Source organism: Lycium barbarum, chromosome 4 (genome assembly GCF_019175385.1).
Source record: "Lycium barbarum isolate Lr01 chromosome 4, ASM1917538v2, whole genome shotgun sequence".
Lineage (NCBI taxonomy): Eukaryota > Viridiplantae > Streptophyta > Magnoliopsida > Solanales > Solanaceae > Lycium > Lycium barbarum.
The window spans coordinates 148,705,125-148,724,609 of NC_083340.1; the positions used below are offsets into that span (position 1 = coordinate 148,705,125).

A 19,485-nucleotide genomic window follows, 5' to 3' on the forward strand; every position below is an offset into this window, starting at 1 on the left:
GACATTGATTTTTGGACACATGCTAGATTTATGAGTCTAGTTTCTTGGGAATTTTGCGGCTCGTGATTTCAACGCTCCTAAATCAAGATATGATATTTTTTGGCAAAACTGCGCGAATCTGAAACTGTCGGCGCTTCAGCATGTAAAGCCGCCCGCAAGAACTTCGAGACATGAACAACGAAGATAAAGCAAAGCCCAATACAATAGCAATGTGCAATGAAACAAGTGAATGGTCCTTGATGTTTAAGCACGAAAGAGATATCAATGAGAACTGCAGTATAAACCAAAACGCAAGAAGCTTTTATTACTATCGAGAACATCAACTAATCAAAGGCAGGAAAATAAAAGGAGAGCAAAAAAAAAAGTTCCTATAGACTAATCTAAACACAATTTATAATTGATTAAGTCTTGGCGCATCGCTTCTAGACGCTCCTTCTTCTGCTCCAAATCAATCAAGTCGTCAGCACTCGATAAGTCTACGTCAAAGCATGCATCGAACTCATTGCTAGCAGTCGAGGCTCCTAATTTGGCTTCTTCAACTTCTTTCTCGGTGACTTCTAAGAGGGCTTCTAAATCTCTCTCCTTTTTTCGTAGCTTCTCTATCTTCTCCTTCACCTTATCTAGGGATTGATGGATAGAGGATACCTATGCAACCTTTTCGTACTCTTCAAGCATGGCATTCGAAAGACGCTCTCCAGCTGCTATAAACGACTCTTTTCTTGCAGCTTCCACATCCTTATCATGCAGAGTTGATCGTGCCTGGTCATATGAAGCAGCAAACTCAAAGAAGGAGTTCAATAATTTTATCAAAGGTGAAACATCCACATCCTTGCCATCCATATCTTCGAGGATCACTCGGATCTCATCTTCAAGGGACGAAGCGCAATCTACATCACTTCTCGAGAGCTTACCCTGAATCACATCCCAAAGAGTAGAGATAAACTTCTTTCGATGGTTTAGGACAACCTTCTTTCCATCGAACACGGACACCGAAAGTGCTGGACGCTTGTGTATATCAGAACTCAATCTTTCTCTAACTTCATCACGAGGAAGGGAGGTTGAATCTTTTCCTACTCTGGCTGTAAAAGGTGGTTGCATCAAGTCCGGACCAGATACAGACTCAGTACTATCTTGTGACCCTTCTCTTTGCAATACTCTGAGACCACTTGGCTGCGCAAGAAAGACGAGAAATTAGTAAAGGTCACTGAGGTATACCTGGTAAACTAAAAGTTTATCTTATCATACCTCTTTAATGGGAGTTGTTATAGTCTTCGAAGGGCTACCAATGTTGTCAGAGATTTCAACCACAGGAGTTTTAGTATCTTCCAAGCTGCTTGGACGTGCTTTCACTCTCTTAAAGTTACGATCTCCATTGCTACTCTCGCTCCTTTCTTGGGATAGTCTTTTGGAAGAATAGACGACTTGAACAGGACACTCTTCTCCTAAAACATTTGAAGGCAATTGAGCTTCCTTTCCTTGGTGCTGCTCAGACAACTTAGCATTTGAAGCACAAGGGATGTCAGTATTGGGGACTTCATTTGCACATACTTCATCTGATTCTTCCAAGAGTGCAGCAGCAATTGGCCCAACAACATTCATTAAAGTCTGCAGGTGTTTGTCAAGGAAATCCCCATGCGTCTTCTTCCACCAGGTCTGGTAGTCAGTTGAAGAGAGTTTCTTTACATTGGAAGTGATTGAAGGAAAAACTGCTCGTGACATAGATCGATCCATCGTGAAAATCCTCCAAAACATGAGCCCTTCATCTAAAGATACATAGCGGACATCATTCCCCAAAATACCAGGCTTGTTTTGATAAAACCCAAATTGACAACTGAAGCGATGTGGACTATATGGCTCAACGATGAATGAATTATCGCACTGCAGAGGGAGATAGTTAAAACGGATATTCATAAAATAACTTGACTCCAGCTCTGGCGCTCTACCACCATCTACATAATAGTAAGGGTGAGAATTATTTAGCATGGTTGGTGTCCAAATCGCGCTTTCCCCAATATGAATGCGTCTTCTCGCGTCACTTTTGTCAAAATACTTGGCACCACCTTCCCCTGAGTAGGCCACCATCTTGGGAATAGATGCTCCACGGGTAAGTGGATAATGAGTTTTAAAATAATGGGCAAGCCAGCCATAAACATAATGAATAGGAAAGCAAACTTTAATTTGATCAAGTTGTGAGGAAGATGAAATCTTATTCAAGCCATTGTAGATACTTGCCAAAACTGGAATAGCAAGGCCGACCTTCCGTCCACTCGCCATCATGCTTGCCATCTTGAAAGTCCCTGGACGAATGAAATCACCTTTCTTATTTGGGAAGACGAAAGCGCATAACCAACAGGACAAGAAAGCTGCCAAATATGTATCGTCTCTTTTGTCATAAGTCACCCCAAGCTTGGAAAATACCGCGTCTTCTGTGTTTGACTATGTTGTCGTATCGGGTAAAGTCCCAGAAGGATTATGTGTCGATTTGAGACGAGCAGATTTCTTTTCCTTCCTTGGTGGAGCAGGTTCATACCTTAAAGGTTTCTTGCACCAAAATTTTATCCACTTGCTCAATGAGACTTCTTGGTCGACACCCCGGAGATGATGGAAGGCTACGAATAGATATTCACAAGCTCGAGAAACATATCTTGTTCTTCTCTGGTCTAATCCTGTAAGTTCCTTGGCCTCAGGAACCACTTCTTCATAAAGAGAACCCCCGATAGGTAAGCCTCCAAGAACATGTAAGTCCCAAAGGGAAATGGATAATTCGCCAACAGATGTAAGGAGTGTATTCGTCTTGGGGCACCAAGCTTCACAAAATTCTTGCAGAATATCTGAATTACGATCGTAAGTGAAAAGTGAAGCGTAAACCGCGTCATAAATCTGAGCCATGCCCAAGATTTCTTGACTCCTCCCAAGTTTATCTTCAGCCCATTCCCAATACCCTGGAATGTGACGATACTCTCCCTCAATCGTTACGGTGCCTCCCCAGCATACCTCTCCTTGAATTATACGACGAGCTAAGCATGGTAGTGCAGACGCAATGTTGGCATGATGATGGTTTGGTGCTTGGAGTGACCACATCTTGGATGATCGATTAGAATTTTGGGTTTTCTCCGACGTCCAATTTGCCATATGAAGCGGATTCCTCAAAGAAGCGGATTCCTCAAAGAAGGCCATGGACTAGCATATCGCCCAGCTAGTATGGTATGAGTCAAGAATCTAGTTTGGTTTGTGCCATCTTCCGTCTCAACTACGAGATACCTTAGTTTGGTGGATGGGGAAGTGTAGTGTCTGAAGTAAACCATATCTTCAAGCTGCAAAGGACAAGAGAAGTTATTAGTAGCAGACTTGGACGTATATCCATAGGTACAAAGACCTTGACAAATGAACTCCCTAAATTCTTAAGGCGGGGACGAGTGTCCATCCCTTTGCGCCGTAAGATTACCTTACCGTTCTTAGGGCGGGGACGAGTAACCATCCCTTTGCGCCGTAAGATTACCTTACCGTTCTTAGGGCGGGGACGAGAAACCATCCCTTTGCGCCGTAAGATTACCTTACCGTTCTTAGGGCGGAGACGAGTGTCCATCCCTTTGCGCCGTAAGATTACCTTACCGTTCTTAGGGCGGGGACGAGTAACCATCCCTTTGCGCCGTAAGATTACCCTACCGTTCTTAGGGCGGGGACGAGAAACCATCCCTTTGCGCCGTAAGATTACCTTACCGTTCTTAGGGCGGGGACGAGTAACCATCCCTTTGCGCCGTAAGATTACCTTACCGTTCTTAGGGCGGGGACGAGTAACCATCCCTTTGCGCCGTAAGATTACCTTACCGTTCTTAAGGCGGGGACGAGAATCCATCCCTTTGCGCCTCAAAATTATCTTCTTCATGCATGGGTCATTCTCTTGAACAAGAACTCATCATTGTTGTTTGGACAAAAAAAAAGGGAGGGAAGAAAAAAAAAAGATGACAAAAGGAAAATGCAAAACGAACGAAGAAAAAAAATTACCTCGATTTGATGCCTTGCAAGTCCGGCTCCAAGCGTGTTCTGGAAGAGCTTACAAGCTGGTGCTATAGGAATGAAAATTACGCAGATATTTATAGATGCTACAAGGCGGCGGTGGGTGTTCCGTCTCCTAGGCGGAGTACAATTGTTTTTCCTGTTATGACTCTTAAGTGGAATAAGGCTTCAACCTTTTCTCTAATTTAATTGGCCACTCCTAGCGGAAGTTTTGGCATACTAAAGGCCCCACGTGAATCTTTTAAGATGGATAAATTGAAAGCTTTACTTAGCAGAATCATGTTACTCCATGAAGTAGTACATCAATATATCCATGGTGCACTTTAAGATATATACTGGACAATCATTATTTTGTTATACTTCAAGCCTAGTCTCTAAAATTGACAAGCAAACCTGACAAGTCTCGAAGTAGGGGGCATTTGTAGACAACGAAATTTTATTGAATTTAAACTCGTAAGAAATTCGGATTATATTAAATTCAAGATATATTAGTCCGAATAAATAAATTGTGGGCTAATATAATTGGGTTAATTATTTAAGTCAATAAATATGGATTTAAGTAATGATCCAATTTCATTGGGCTAGTCCATTTAATTGGGCTACATATGATGAACCCACTTTGTCAAGCCCAAGATGTCATCTTATTCAAGAGGCCCAAAGTGGTGTCACATGTCAAATGACGTGGCATGCCAAGTCAAACAAAGAGAGGCAATAGGATCATTCCACGTGTCAAAATGATGCAGCATGCCTAGTTAAATCAAAGGCTAATGAAGATACGCCACGTGTACAAATGACATGTTCCGGCCAATCGAATATCGGCTTGTCAGCTTAATTCTGATTGGTCGAAAGAAGTCTGCCCTTATCACAACTCCTCCATCCTACAACTATAAATAGGGGTCTCATAATTCAGAAAAGGGGACAGAAATTCTAACAAGAAGCAAGAGAGAGCTCGCGGATCAAACGCTGTAGATTTCTCTACAAGCTAAAAGCATTCAAGCATTCAAGTATTTCTCTAGAAGTTCTAGAGATCCAGACGAAGATTCAAGATCAAGCTTCAAGCCCTTGAATCCAAGTACAAGCTCAAGATCAAGACCACCAGATTCAAGATCAAGCTCAAAAGCCCTTGAATTCAAGTACAAGTCAAGATCAAATCCATCAAGTTCAAGAATAAGCTCAAAAGCCCTTGAAATTATTGTTGAAAAGACGAATCAGAGGAATAATAGAGATTGTAACACTCATATTCTGAAATCAAATACAAAGATTGTTGCGATATTTTCCTGTCTTGATTATTATTTTCTCGACGCGAATTTTATTGTCTGCACTTGTAATTCTGAATCATCTCGTTAATGTTGAAATTAAGAAATTTAAATTAAATTATTTATAAAGATAGAAAAGTGACAATTTTTTTTTTTTGGACAAACAAAAAAAATAAAAGTGTGCCGCACAAATTGGTTCGGAGGGAGTAATTCTTGTTGGCATCATAATCTGACGGACTCCACTCTAGTTTATAGTTGACAGCTCTACCTTTTTTTAGCCACAACTTTATCATGGAACATAAGAAATGTGGTTTCTAGTTATGTAACTTGTATGTTTAAGATATATTTTAAAATTAATGAACAAATAGTAAAAAAAATTAGAGTGTCTGCATATGCATTAAGTCGAAAATATTTGTGGAATAAGTAGTTAATGATATGGGTAGTTGTTGACAGCTGCTATCTATAAAATTGCATTTCAAAAACTGCAAGTTATTTGTGTGCATATTTCGACAAATGTGGCCCATAAATCACGCTTGATATCTACTTTTTAAACTTGTGATCGAAAATATAATTTAAATACTTGAAATTATGAATCATCTCGTTAATGTTGAAAATAAGAAATTTAAATTAAATTATTTATAAATATAGAAAAGTGACAATTTTTTTAAAAAAAATATGTGTGCCGCACAAATTGGTTCAGAGGGAGTAATTCTTTTTAGCTTCATAATCAGACGGACTCCACAACAGCTTATAGTTGACAGCTCTCTCTTTTTTCAGCCACAGCTTTATCATGGAACATAAGAAATGTGGTTTCTGGTGATGTTAACTTGTATTTTTTTTAAATATTTAGAAATTAATGAGCAAATAATGACAAAATTTAGAGTGTCTGCATATGCATTAAACCAAAAATATTTGTGGAATGAGTAGTTAATGACATAGGTAGCAGTTGACAACTGCTATCTATAAAATTGCATTTCAAAAACTGCAAGTTATTTGTGTGCATCTTTCGACAAATGTGACCCATAAATTACACTTGATATCTACTTTTTAAACTTGTGATCGAAAATAAACTTTGTATACTTGTAAATGACATAGATAGCAGCGGGCAGTATTATACTAATTTTAAAAAATATATACATAAAAACCACTATACCTCTCTTTTCTCTCTCCCTAATTTTTTTTTTTTTTTTTTTTTTGAGTTTTTTCTTTTATTGTGATTTTTGGTTCAAATGTATTTATATCTTAAATACATGTGAGTTTTTCTCTCTAGGACTTGAGCAACAAATTATGTAGCTAAACAAAAAAATCCCTCGCTAATCCTATTTAGCGACAAAATATTCGAAAATTTTGTTACTACTAATAATTTAGCAACGGATTAGACCGAACATTATAAAATTCTGTTAGCTATGCATAATTTAGCGACTGATTAGACCGAATATTTGGAAAATTTTAATAATTTAGCAACTGATTAGACAGAATATTAGAAAATTGTGTTAACTACGAATAATTTAGAGACGGATTACACCGAAAATTGGAAGATTTTGTTACAACGATCAATTTAGCGACTGATTAGATGGAAAATTAGAAAGTTCTGTTACTACTAATCACTTAGCGATGAACTAGACCGAATATTCTGTTACTACTAATAATTTAGCGACTAGATCGAATATTAGAAGATTCTGTTACTACGAATAATTTAGAGACAGATTACACCGAAAATTAGAAAGTTCTGTTACTACGAATAATTTAGCGACAGATTAGACGAAACATTAGAAAATTCTATTACTACTAATAATTTAGAGACGGATTATACTGAAAATTAGAGAGCTCTGTTACTACGAATAATTTAGCGGATTATACCGAAAAAATTAGAAAGTTCTGTTACTACTAAAAATTTAGCGATGAACCAGACCGAATATTCTATTACTACTACTAATTTAGCGCCGTTACTCCTAATAATTTAGAGACAGATTAGGCCGAATGTTAGAAAATTCCGTTAGCTAATTCAGCGATGGATTAGCGATGAAGTTTGTAGTTAAGTTCAATTTTTTTTTGTAGTGTTTGATGATATTCTGTTGTTTCTTGTTAGGGATATCCTGATTGGCCCTCCGGCTTGCTACTGCAAAGCTGAACTGAGCAAAGAAGAGTATGAAGAAGAACGCAGAAAACTAATTGCATGGAAGACTCCAAGATGGTTCTGTTAACTAATGCAGTACCAGTACTACTCTTTGATTATTCCTAACTATCATCTATTAGGACTGATGTTAATCCTAGTTAAGAAGCTTTTGTTTATTACTATGTACGTAAAGTTCCTGTGGATGTTTTAAGTAACTTGGTATCTAATATGCTATGCTTATCTACCTTTTGTTTATGTACTTGTCGCGTTTTCTCTAACTTTATTTCAACACTTATTATCTCCTTTTGTTTATGTACTTGTCCCAATTGTTATATCTTCTACAGGAGATTTCACCTCAATTTTTATTTTATTTTCCTTTTGCTGTCTCAATTAACCATCTAAATATTATTTTGTCTTGGTGTTACTTCTGTAATCATCTCGCGCTAACACTAATTTTGTTTTCTATGTAAGTTTACGCAATTGGATAACGCAATTTTGGATCAAATTAATCAAGTCTATCAAGGCTTAGTTTCTACCGAACTTGTTATTATCACCCACTACAAGAAATAATATTTTCAGTGACAACTTCCTTCATCAAAGGTGAAGTAGCATTTGTGGCGACTATGCTCGTCACGAAAAGTATTGATTTAAGGTAGGTTGCTTCTCACACCTGCTATATAAACACTTAGTCTTTGGAAAGTAACCCCCAATGAGGATCGTTACTGTAAACCTTTTTTTTTTTTTTGCTTAACTACAACTGTAAGCCTTATTTTCTGTAGTGACCGTTATTATATGCACTCCCGATAAAAGGAGCAACATAATGGAACGGACATAATGATATTCTTTAAAATAAATTTTCAATTGAAATTATAACAAATGAAATTTGTATTATATTCTTTTATGTATTTTTCTTCCATTTATTTCTTCTTTTCAGTTTCTTCTCCTTTTCCCTATTCCTTCTTTGTTTCCTTCTCTTTTAGTTTTTGCTTAATTTTTATTTGAGAAAAATGAGAAACTGTCAACTTCATGTAACATGTGAGTGAACCATTAATAGTAAGAAATAAAATATTAGTAACAAAATGGCCTTTGAGAAAGAAAAGAAAGCAAGCCACACATACAGGGTACATTTCAAGATTTTTACATTGTCGTTTTTTTTCTTTTTCATTAATTTTTTTTTTCTTATTTTATATTTTACCAACTCAATTTCACATATATTGATCTAAATGAGTTGTTTCATATTAACCTGAATAATTCTTATAAATTATTTCCATCAAAAAGTTTTATATAGAATTTAATTAAAAAGAATCATAGAAAGATTTCATTATCAAAAAATTTATGTAATTAAGGTTTGAAATGAAACATGAAAATATGGCCGTATCATGTCAAAACATGTATGATTAGCAAATATATTTGTATTTAGAAATTATAACATAACTATTTCATTATTTTTTATTTTTTTTATAACCGCGTGAAGCACGGACAAATACACTAATTTATTAATAATTAAAGGACCGATATTGCTACTATTCCTTTAATTAATTAAATCAAAAAATAGTTACTAAGTAATATTAAAACGAGACATGTCACTGTTGTTGATGTGCTGGAGCCCTTATTTATTTTTGGGTCATCCTCGATTTCCGATCATATTATATTTACTGAGTTTAACTGACGACGTAAACTTATTTACACAGTTATTACAGTATTACTTGAAATATGATAAAATACTCTTTTATTAACTGTAGTTAAAAAAATCAAAAATTAAAAACTATATAAATGGAAACTACGTAAAAACTCTCACGTGTGAGATTACTATTATTGTTGTTGGAAACTACATAATATAATCATAATAATTAACAACTTAAAAATATTTTAAAAACATAGTATTAAAAAATGGGTATTAAGGGAGGAAAAGGTAAATGAAGATGAAATCCAACGGTTGAGGTTTATTTGGTAGGTATATATATAAAGGAAGCGATACATGCATTGACATGAAACATTATTTTAACCCTAATATCATCAACGAAAAAAGGGGTGCAATGGAGATGGAGAAGCAAAAGGAAGATGATCATCAGCACATTGATAAGAAGCAGAAAACAACTGACAATCAACAACAACAACAGGTTTCTTTACTTTCTCTATTTATTTATTTACATCTTTGTTTTTTTATTTATTACTATTATTTTTTCAACTGCTAATTAGGATGTGGAGGCTACCAAAGCTGTGAAAGTAGCTCACAAAAAGAAACTGAAGCTGAAAAAGGTAATAACACTCATTATTATTATTCTATAGTAATATATTTTTTTTGCTATAGTAATTCATTTGTGTTTAAATATTTCAGGACGACGCGTCGGGCTCCTTTTTCGGTTTAAAACCACTGTACCTCTCTTTTCTCTCTCATTTTTTTTTTTTAATTGTTATTTTCGGTTCTAATGTGAGTTTTTCTCTCTAGCGACCTATTAGACCGAATATTAGAAATTTTTAATAATTTAGTGATTGAATATTAGAAAATTATGTTAGCTACGAATAATTTAGGGACGGATTACACCGAAGATTCTGTAGTTTTAGCGACTGATTAGACGGAAAATCAGAAACTTCTGTTACTACGAATAATTTAGTGACAGATTAGATGGAACAGTAGAAAATTTTGTTAGCTACGAATAATTCAGCGATGAAGTTCGTAGTTAAGTTGAAACCTTTTTTTTTTTTGGTAGTGTTTTGATGATATTCTGTTGTTTCTTCTTAGGGATATCCTGATTGACCCTCCAGCTTGCTACTGCAAAGCTGGACTGAGCAAAGAAGAGTATGAAGAAGAACACAGAAGACTAATTGAACGGCAGAGATCAAAAAACTGGTTGTTTAATTAGTGCAGTACCAGTACTACTCTTTGATTATTCCTAACTATCATCTATTAGGACTGATGTTAATCCTAGTTAAGAAGCTTTTGTTTATTACGTAAAGTTCCTGTGGATGTTTTAAGTAACTTGGTATCTAATATGCTATGCTTATCTACCTTTTGTTTATGTACTTGTCGCCTTTTCTCTAACTTTAGTTAAACACTTATTATCTCCTTTCGTTCTGTTACAACTTCTTTTCTCCTGAGAGTGCGAGAAATGGTGCAATTCAAAGGACATATTGAGTTCCTTCGACTTTATTTTGGCTTATTCATTTGACCTGCTTGTTTTATCTTTGTTTTATGGATCAACTTGTGTTCTTCCTCCCATTTTTTATATCTTTGCTTGTCCATTCATTTGGGCCATTGGTTTTTGTAATTGGTTGTGTAAACTTTGTGTATGTTCCTACATCCTCTGTATTCGCAAGTTCAAGCCCCCTTCTGTCCCGGGAGTGCAAGAGATGGTAAAATTTAAAGGATTCCTTCAGCTTAATTTTGGCTTATTTGTTTAACATGGTTGTTATATCTTTGTTTCAGGGTCTTGGTTAACAAGTTTTATGGATAGACTTATTTTCTTCCGCCTAACTGTATATGTGTTTGTCGTGTTTTCTCTAACTTTACTTCAACATTACTTATCTCCTTTGTGTCCCAAGAATGCAAGAAATAGTAAAATTTGAAGGACTGATTGATTCATTCCACTTTACTCATGGCGTATTCGATTAACAAAGTTGTTATATGATTATATCCTTGTTTCATGGTCTTGGTTAAGGAGTTCGATGGAGGATTAACTTATATATTCCTCCCATTTGTTTATGTGCTTGTCGCGTTATCTCTAACTTTACTTCATCATTATTTACCTTCCTTTTTGTCGTTGATTTTGGTAATTGGTTATGTAAACTTTGTGTCTGTTCCTACATTTTGCTCTATAGTCGCAAGTTCAAGCAATTATGAACCAAGAATGCAAGAGATAGTAAAATTTAAAGGACATATCGGGCTCCTTCAACTTTATTTTGGCTTTTTCGTTTAACAAGGATGTTACATCTTTGTTTCAGAGTCTTGGTTAACAAGTTTTATGGATTAACCTATTTTCTTCCTCCCAAATGTATGTGTTTGTCGCGTTTTCTCTAACTTTACTTCAACATTGTGTATGTTCCTATATTTTTTTTTCTCTGTATCCACAAGGTCAAGCTAGCCCTTTGTCCTTAGGGTGCAAGAAATAGTAAAATTTAAAAGACATATTGGGCTTCTTCGACATTATTTTGACCTTCCGCTTAGCATGGTTGTGTTTTATCTTTGTTTCATGATCTTTGGTTAACAAGTTTTATGGATTAAACTTATTTTTTTCCTCTTAATTGTTTATGTGCTTGTCGCGTTTTCCTAAACTTTACTTCAGCATTAGTTATCTCCTTTCATGTTGTTATGTTCAGACCATTGATTTTGGTAATTGGTTGTGTAAATTATGTGTGCTCCTAGTCGATGAGTTCAACATGAGTGTTGTACATTTCAGAACAATTCGCATATATTCGGAGTTAGAGACAGTAATTAGCATTTCAAGTGTTTTCTACGATCGATAACAATGTTCCCGAATTTGAAAAAGAACAACGAAAAAGAAGGCATTGTAGGCATATTGTTAGACTCCTAAATGAGCAAATAAAACTTTGCCATGTCCCTAGATACTCTCTTCCTAACAGGCTAGTTACAAAACATCATAAACCTGAACCAGGAGAATAAGCATCAAATCCGAATTCTCCCCCTTGTAACAAGGCTCCATCTTGCTCCTGCATTTGTAAAATAAAATTATTTAGTACGTTAACACGCTAAAGAAATACCATCATGTCATGCAGTATTAGACGGCTATGTTGCTTGAACTTTTCGAAAATGTCGATAGACGCCTGTCGGATCCTCCAAAAGTAGTGTATTTTTGTAGAGTTTGAGCAACATAGTTAGACAGATAAAAACTGACGTTATAATGACCGGTGATATGGTATCTTTGTAAAGAAATAACCGAGAGCATCCTAAATCTGTGCTTGTAAAAGAAAAGGGGACTACAAAGCTGAACCTAACAACAATAACAACAACATACCCAGTGTATTCCCACAAGTGGGGTCTGGGGAGGGTAGAATGTACGCAGACCTTACCCCTACCTTTGTGGGGTAAGAAGGTTCTTTCCGGTAGACCCTCGGCTTGAGAGAACGAAGCAAGATACAAGGAAAAAGAAGCATGATAACAAGAAAAATATGACAACAACATAGCAAGATAAAAGTAAATGAAGAGACATATAGTAGTACACCTAAAAATAGCATGTTTCAACTGAAAAGAGATGTACCAAATAATGAGGTTAAAAGTTGAAGGCATCAGTAGATGCATTAGGAATTAGGAACGGATGTTTTTTTTTTTGATTAAGCACCGGGTGTCCGGGTCTCTTTGAGCCCCGACTAATCCCGGGGGTGCACAGGCCCTCGGCAAGGAGTTTCCCGCAAGTGCACCACGGGTAATTCAGGGTTTTACCCCAGTCCGATGGCCCTCAGAAATTGTTTGCACCCAATGGGTTTCGAACTTGAGACCTTGAAAGGGAGCACCCCAAGGCTCAAGCCAATTACCACCAGGCCAACCCCTGAGGGACGGATGTTGATCGATTTCAACACACTAATCCCCATTTGATGTCAATATTTAAGGGAACACAAGATTACAAGGAACTTTTTGCATTAAATAAGAAACATTAGGATCATATCTTCCTAGTACGCATTTTCATGTCCTTGGTTAGTCCACGTATTTCATCAGTATACCATATATAACCAAGAAAAGTAGGTGCATCAAGTCGATGAGCTGACTGTCGGTCAAAATTATTTCTCAGACAGGAATAATGAGATTTGAAAACATAATCCTATTGAATGGAAAAGCTTCTGCCTTCCTTCCTTCTAAGTTACCATTCAGGCATCAGAATCTATGACTACTTAACTTCAGAATAAAACATTTGAAAGCTTCAAAAATAAGAAAGACAAGGTTCACTTACCCATTTCATTGCACTCATTAGATCATCAAGGGAGCCATAGCCCTGAGGAAGAAAACCAGCATGTTGCTTTGTCGTCTGGAAGAGGTAGCCTTCGTTCGTGCTCGACCTCGAGTCAGGAGTTAGATTTTCACTCTCACTATGTTGTATGAGCATTGAAGAACAACCCGCATTTGATCTGCCAGTCAAAGACGTCTCTACCCTTCTGCAGAACATATCATTATTTTGGTCCATTGGATTGGTTAAAGAGGCCCTTCCACTATTGGCAAAAATATTGTTTGAGCTGTGGGAATAATGTTGGTTCTGATCCGGCCACCGTTGAAAAGCACCCCCTAAAGTTTCACGGCATTGTGTTTCTCCTCTTGAAGCTTCGAAAGGTAGCGAAACTATGGAGGAGGAAGAGAAATCAACAGGGTTGTTCTGCAAATGAGGGACAGCTGAAGTACCATTGTATCGCACCCCGTCCAGAGGCAAATGGCTGTTGCCGAAAGGCTGACCAGTCAACGGAGAGGAGCTTGACTGGAACTTCAGAGGCTTTATAGAGTTTTTCCAATTCTCGTTATATCTTTCATGGTCCAGAAAATTGGACGAACCACTTACACCAGTATTAAAGGCCTCTGAACCAAAAGAAGCTATGTTGAAAGAAGGCTGGGAGTTCACTTGAAGCAAAATAGGATTATTTGGGACATTGGACAAAGAGCTGTTTGAGCTACCAACCAAAGGATTCAATTCTCCGCTGCGTGTGGTACACGTACTCTGCTGCAATTGACCAAGCTCGAATGATGCAGGAATCCCTTGGAATAAATTAGCGTTCTGACTAGCAGGTGGAACATTGGGATTCAATTTCGTCAGGGCATTGATGGGGTTGTTGCTCGAATTTTGACAATGCAGATTGCGAAGGCTTACACCAGAAGGGCTATTTAGTCTGCCAAGCATGCCACCTCCTGATGCATATGATGATGATAAGCTAGCCTGACCGAACCTTCCTGATCCAGCCAATGTTCGAAGATCACCAAGCCCATCCAGTGAACCCATTCGCATATACGCAGAATCTTTACCCCCTAGTGCGGCGGCAACCATGTTTGCTTGCTGGGCTTCTTGCGTGCTGATCCTTTTCAAGAAGAGCCTATACTTCTGTGGCACAGAAAGAAAAACTTATTAAAACTTTTCAAACTTTATACCTTTGTGCTTCTCTTAATAAAATAAAGGAAATTAAGAACAGACAACTCTTAGAACACCTCTGTGATCGTTAAGATAACATTGAAGGAAATAATCTAGCGTTAGATCTGTATTTCCAAATGCTTATTCAAATAAACCGCAGGCATTAGCTGATTAACATTTGTGAAATGTAGAAAGAAGGTTTTTTTCCCAAAAGATGTAGTAAGGGTATATGATTCATCCCATTCTTGGTTCAAGAATGGGCTAAATTCATAAACAAGGTACACGGACTTCTCCAAGATTTTATTTGTCTCATCTACAAAGGTAAGCACCATGGAACATAATTTATGCTGTCACATTCAAACCTCTCTATAACGGCGTCCTTTGTGGCTGTTATAGTGCAATGTTTTTATAGAGGCTGACTGTTATAGAGAAGTCAGACTGTAATTTCAATAGCATGAAATCTCAATGATCCATGATTTAAACATTCACCTCATTTATTTTCACATCCCAAAAGAAGTCTAGCCAGAAACCCCTAATTCTGGAAAATATAAAGAAACGGGACTCAAATACAAACATAGAAAATTATAATGAACAAAGAGAGATGAATGCCTGGAGATGGCTAGCCACATTCTCTCTTGTAAGTCCTTCAACATTCATCAGATCAAGAATCCTCTTAGGGACAGCTTCTGCATCAGAAACAATATGAATATAAGAATTTTTGTTTAATAAATATAGACGAAGATTATCACATTAAAGCTAAAGAACTCACTTTCAAGGCCTAACTGATGAACTGCTGTAACAAACTTCTTGTGAAGATCTATAGACCAAACAACACGAGGTTTCTTCTGAGTTGTTGCATCTTCTTCATCGTCATTTCCATTTTCATCACTTTCGTATTCTTCATCCTTCCTTTTCTTGTTAACCTTCCCGTTTTGATCTGCACGCTGGGATCCTTTTTCACCTACTCCGCCTTCCTGGTGAGCCTTGTCTTGATCATCCGTTTTGTTGTGGTTCTTAGGCTCAACTATCTTTTTCCTTATTACATGTTGCCATATATTCTTCAGCTCCTCAAGCCGGATAGGTTTCAGCAAATAGTCACAAGCACCGTGAGTTATTCCTTTCCTTACAAGTCTGTAATCACTGTTTGCTGACAACACTGGAAATAAAAAGTTCAATGATTAATGAATGAAACAAACCTTATAACAGCTTAGTGCAAACATTACCACTATGATAATTTAATATAACCAAATTAAGGGCCCGTTTGGACATTAAAAAAATTGCTTTTTTCAATTTTTGTTTTCAAAGACCTGTTTGGTTATATATTGTGTCAGTTCTTCGCTCCAAACTTGAAAAAAAGTTTCCAGACCAAAAGAGTTCCCTCACGAAACTTCAACAAATTTTCATGTCCAAACACAACTTCAACTTTCAAAAACCTTTTTTCAACTTAACTTCATATACTACTTTTTTTTCAAATATCAGTCCAAACGCCTACAAAAAGATATTCAATTCTTGATGCAAGAATATTTTAGCTAACGGCAGTCAAGGGAAAAGAACAACAAGGATAAATCTACAATTAAAGATAAATGAAGGTATCTATACTTATGACGGGAAGATCCATCTCGAGACCAACAAGCTCCAGAAGTTTAAAGCCGTCCATATCAGGCATGTGGACATCACTGATTACCAGGTCAAATCTATCTCTGTTTTCCCTCAACATCTTCAACGCCGTTCTTGCCTGATTTGTCGTAGTTACTGTGAAATAACAGATCATATTCAGAAAATGAAATTTAAATTTTGATGGGGGAAACAAAAAACATTTCAGTCAGCTGGAAAGAACCCAAAAACAAATGAAGAAAATCAGCTTAGGAAGCTCCTAGCAATTGCATGGTTCCGAATTGGACTGGGGGAGCCTCCTTGGGTTGTGCTTCTCCTTAACCATAGCATTTAGGCTTTCAAGCTTGGGAATTCTTTTATAGTGATCGTGCCGTAAGACCTTTTCCTTTCTACTTGACGTTCTTTATTTTCCTCGTTTTTTACCCCACGAAGCAGCTTCACCAAGCCCAAGCTGGAGGCTAAGGGGAACAGAATAAGGTGAAGGTGGATACCGCTCATCAAGAGCTTGGTTAAGTGTCCAAGACCGTATGCCTTGCTGGTTCGATCTGAATCTGCTTAAGGCATCCTCAGAGTCAAATAGGTCGGGAAGAAAGCCTTGAGGTCGGACCGGACGACATAGATTTTAATGTGCCCATAGATTTATAGGTGACAAATTTTAACCCATTCTGTTAGTTGGACCAAAGGTGCTCCATTTTAAGCAAACTTAAGGACTAAAGATGCTCAAAGATATATTTAAAGGACAACAATAGACCTACTCCCATAGATAAGGGACAATTTTGGCTAAAACTCGTACATGAGCTATGTTTGAGTCAGAAGCAGTGACGGAGGCACACTTGTGCAACCCTTTTGCTGAAAAATTACACTGTGTGGATAAGTAAAGACAATTTTTTATGTATATATACTACATGTTGAATCTTTTTGGTTTTTTCGTGTGTTTACTTCTTTATATTCTAACTCCACTTGGTGAAACTTCCGGCTCCGCCAATGGTCAATAGCTTAGTTGAACCCTGAAGCTGTGATGAAAATCTCAGAGAAAAACTAGGCTTCAAACAGAATATCCAAAGAAAAAAAAATGGAGAATTTGGATTAGATTATTACTCCACAGTTAAGTTGTACCCAAAAAAAACAAAAAAGTGAAAATCCATTTTCAATACAAAAGAACTCCAAGGTTACATTTTTTTTCCTTATGACTTCCATTATTGAAAAGTCACAGTTCAACTTAAAAGAAACATGACCAAAAAGATAAAGTACTGACTAACAGCAATTGAAAAACACAACAAAATCTTGAAACTATGAAAAACAAATTGAAAAACCTTTTCTAGAAGTTGAGATCTAAACTGCTCATTTTGGAAGTTTGAACCAGAACAAAGTTATGATTTTTCAGAATGGAACAGAAAACAACTTCCCAAACAGCAAAAATTGCAAATAGCATCAAATTGAAAATCAATTCAGAAAACTTACCAACTACAAATTGATAAACCAAAACTGAAATCTTTAAGAAACCAACAAAGAAATAAGCAAAAACATAGAAAAGCAGCAATACACCAAATTGGTAAACCAAAACTGAAATCTTTAATAAACAAAAAAGAATTAAGCAAAAACATAGAAAAGCAGCAATAAAAAAATGATTTTTTTTTTTAAGAAACCAAAAAATAATTAAGCAAAAAAGAAAAAACATAGAAAAACAGCAATAATACCTTGATATTGACATTTCCTAAGCAATTGATCCAAAAGCTTCAAACAAATAGGGTCATCATCAACAGCAAGAACTCTCATACCAACTGGAAAATTATCATACTTCTCCATATTTCCTCTTATTTCATCCACAGTCATTTCAAGAACCGCAAATTAAACACACGCACAAGAGAAAAAAGATTAATTTGAACAAAAAGATTACAACTTTAGCATAAAAACAACAAAATAAACGCATCCACAAGGAAAAAAAGATCAATCTGAACCAAAAGATTACAACTTCAGCATCAAAACCACAAATTAAACACACCCACAAGAGGAAAAAGATTAATTTGAACAAAAAGATTACAACTTTAGCATAAAATCCACCAAATAAACACATCCACAAGAAAAAAAAACAGAACAATTTGAACAAAAAGATTACAACTTTACCATAAAAACAAAAAATTTAAGACACCAATAAGAGAGAAAAGATTAATTTCAGGGAAAAAATTACAACTTTAGCATAAAAACCACAAATTAAACAAAGCCCACAATTGAAAAAAAGATTAATATGAGCAAAAAGATTAGAACTTTACCATAAAAACCACAAATTAAACAAAGCCCACAATTGAAAAAAGATTAATATGAGCAAAAAGATTAGAACTTTAGCATAAAAACCACAAATTAAACACACCCCAAAAGAGAAAAAATATTATTTTGAGCAAAAAGATTACAACTTTAGCATAAAAACCACAAGTTAAACACACACCAAAAGAGAAAAAAAAATATTATTTTGAGCAAAAAGATTACAACTTTAGCATAAAAACCACAAACTAAACACACCGACAAGAGAAAAAAAGATTAATCTGAGGAAAAAGATTACAACTTTAGCATAAAAACACGAAATTACAAAAAGGGTCACTTTTCAAGAATCTTTCTGATAACCCCAGAAAATAAAAACAGTGAATAATTGAAATAACTGAATAAAAATAAGAGACATCCTTAAAGAGAGAAAAAAAGGAGACACGATTGGAACTTGGAGTTGTAGTAAGTAAAGCTGTACGTATGGAAAAAATACTGTTGAAGTTTGCACTGTGTTTGTCTTTTGCTTTTTCTCTTATCACAAAAAGACATTGGTAGTAATAAAAAATTGGTTTTTATGGTATTGGACTATGTTATAAATGGACATAAAGCTATAATTTTTTATGCAGCTGCCAGTTAATTGAACATATATATATGCAGGCTCTTCTGTGATTTGTGAAGCTTTTTTTCAACTTTAGTCTCTCTTTTAAGTACTAAACTAAAATATGGAACCAGAAGGAAGCATGCTTATTTGGAACTGAGCTTTTTGTAGACCTTTTAGAAATGATCACGTGTGGCTCGTCTCCAAAATGTACATTATTCACACTTCAAATAATCTTGGACTTTCAATTTGGATATTTAAGTGTTAATAAAAGTCCAAGATTTGGAGATTTAAGTGTTAAAACTCATCTTTGAATCTTGGCCTTCATACTTAACAAACACAAGTCTTGGTTCGAGTTCTAAATAATAAGTATGAACTCGCCTTTTTTAGAGATAATACGTGTGGACTCATTTTTTTTAGTGGTAATAAGTGCGAACTCGCCTTTTTTATTGATAATAACTTAATAAGTATGGACTCGCCTTTTTTAGGAACAATAAGTATTGACTCACATTTTTTAGGGATAATAAGGATGGACTCTTTTTTGGGAATAATACCTATGGACTC

General features: G+C 36.0%; 2 protein-coding genes across 2 annotated transcripts; one reads left to right on the plus strand and one right to left on the minus strand.

Moving 5' to 3' along the window:
* The first annotated feature begins 9,390 nt into the window (after positions 1–9,390).
* On the plus strand, positions 9,391–10,470 carry LOC132638831 (uncharacterized). Its single transcript, XM_060355590.1, has 4 exons — positions 9,391–9,509; positions 9,589–9,648; positions 9,728–9,765; positions 10,133–10,470. The coding sequence occupies exons 1-4, from the start codon at positions 9,426–9,428 to the stop codon at positions 10,251–10,253; spliced, it is 303 nt and encodes a 100-aa protein (XP_060211573.1). The 5' UTR covers positions 9,391–9,425; the 3' UTR covers positions 10,254–10,470.
* Positions 10,471–11,821: 1,351 nt separating this feature from the next.
* On the minus strand, positions 11,822–19,042 carry LOC132637028 (two-component response regulator ARR12-like). Its single transcript, XM_060354178.1, has 6 exons — positions 17,762–19,042; positions 16,050–16,202; positions 15,220–15,606; positions 15,060–15,136; positions 13,293–14,423; positions 11,822–12,057 (listed from the first exon to the last, which is right to left on the minus strand). Exons 1-6 carry the CDS (start codon positions 17,895–17,897, stop codon positions 11,986–11,988), a joined length of 1,956 nt encoding a protein of 651 aa, XP_060210161.1. The 5' UTR covers positions 17,898–19,042; the 3' UTR covers positions 11,822–11,985.
* Positions 19,043–19,485: the final 443 nt, after the last annotated feature.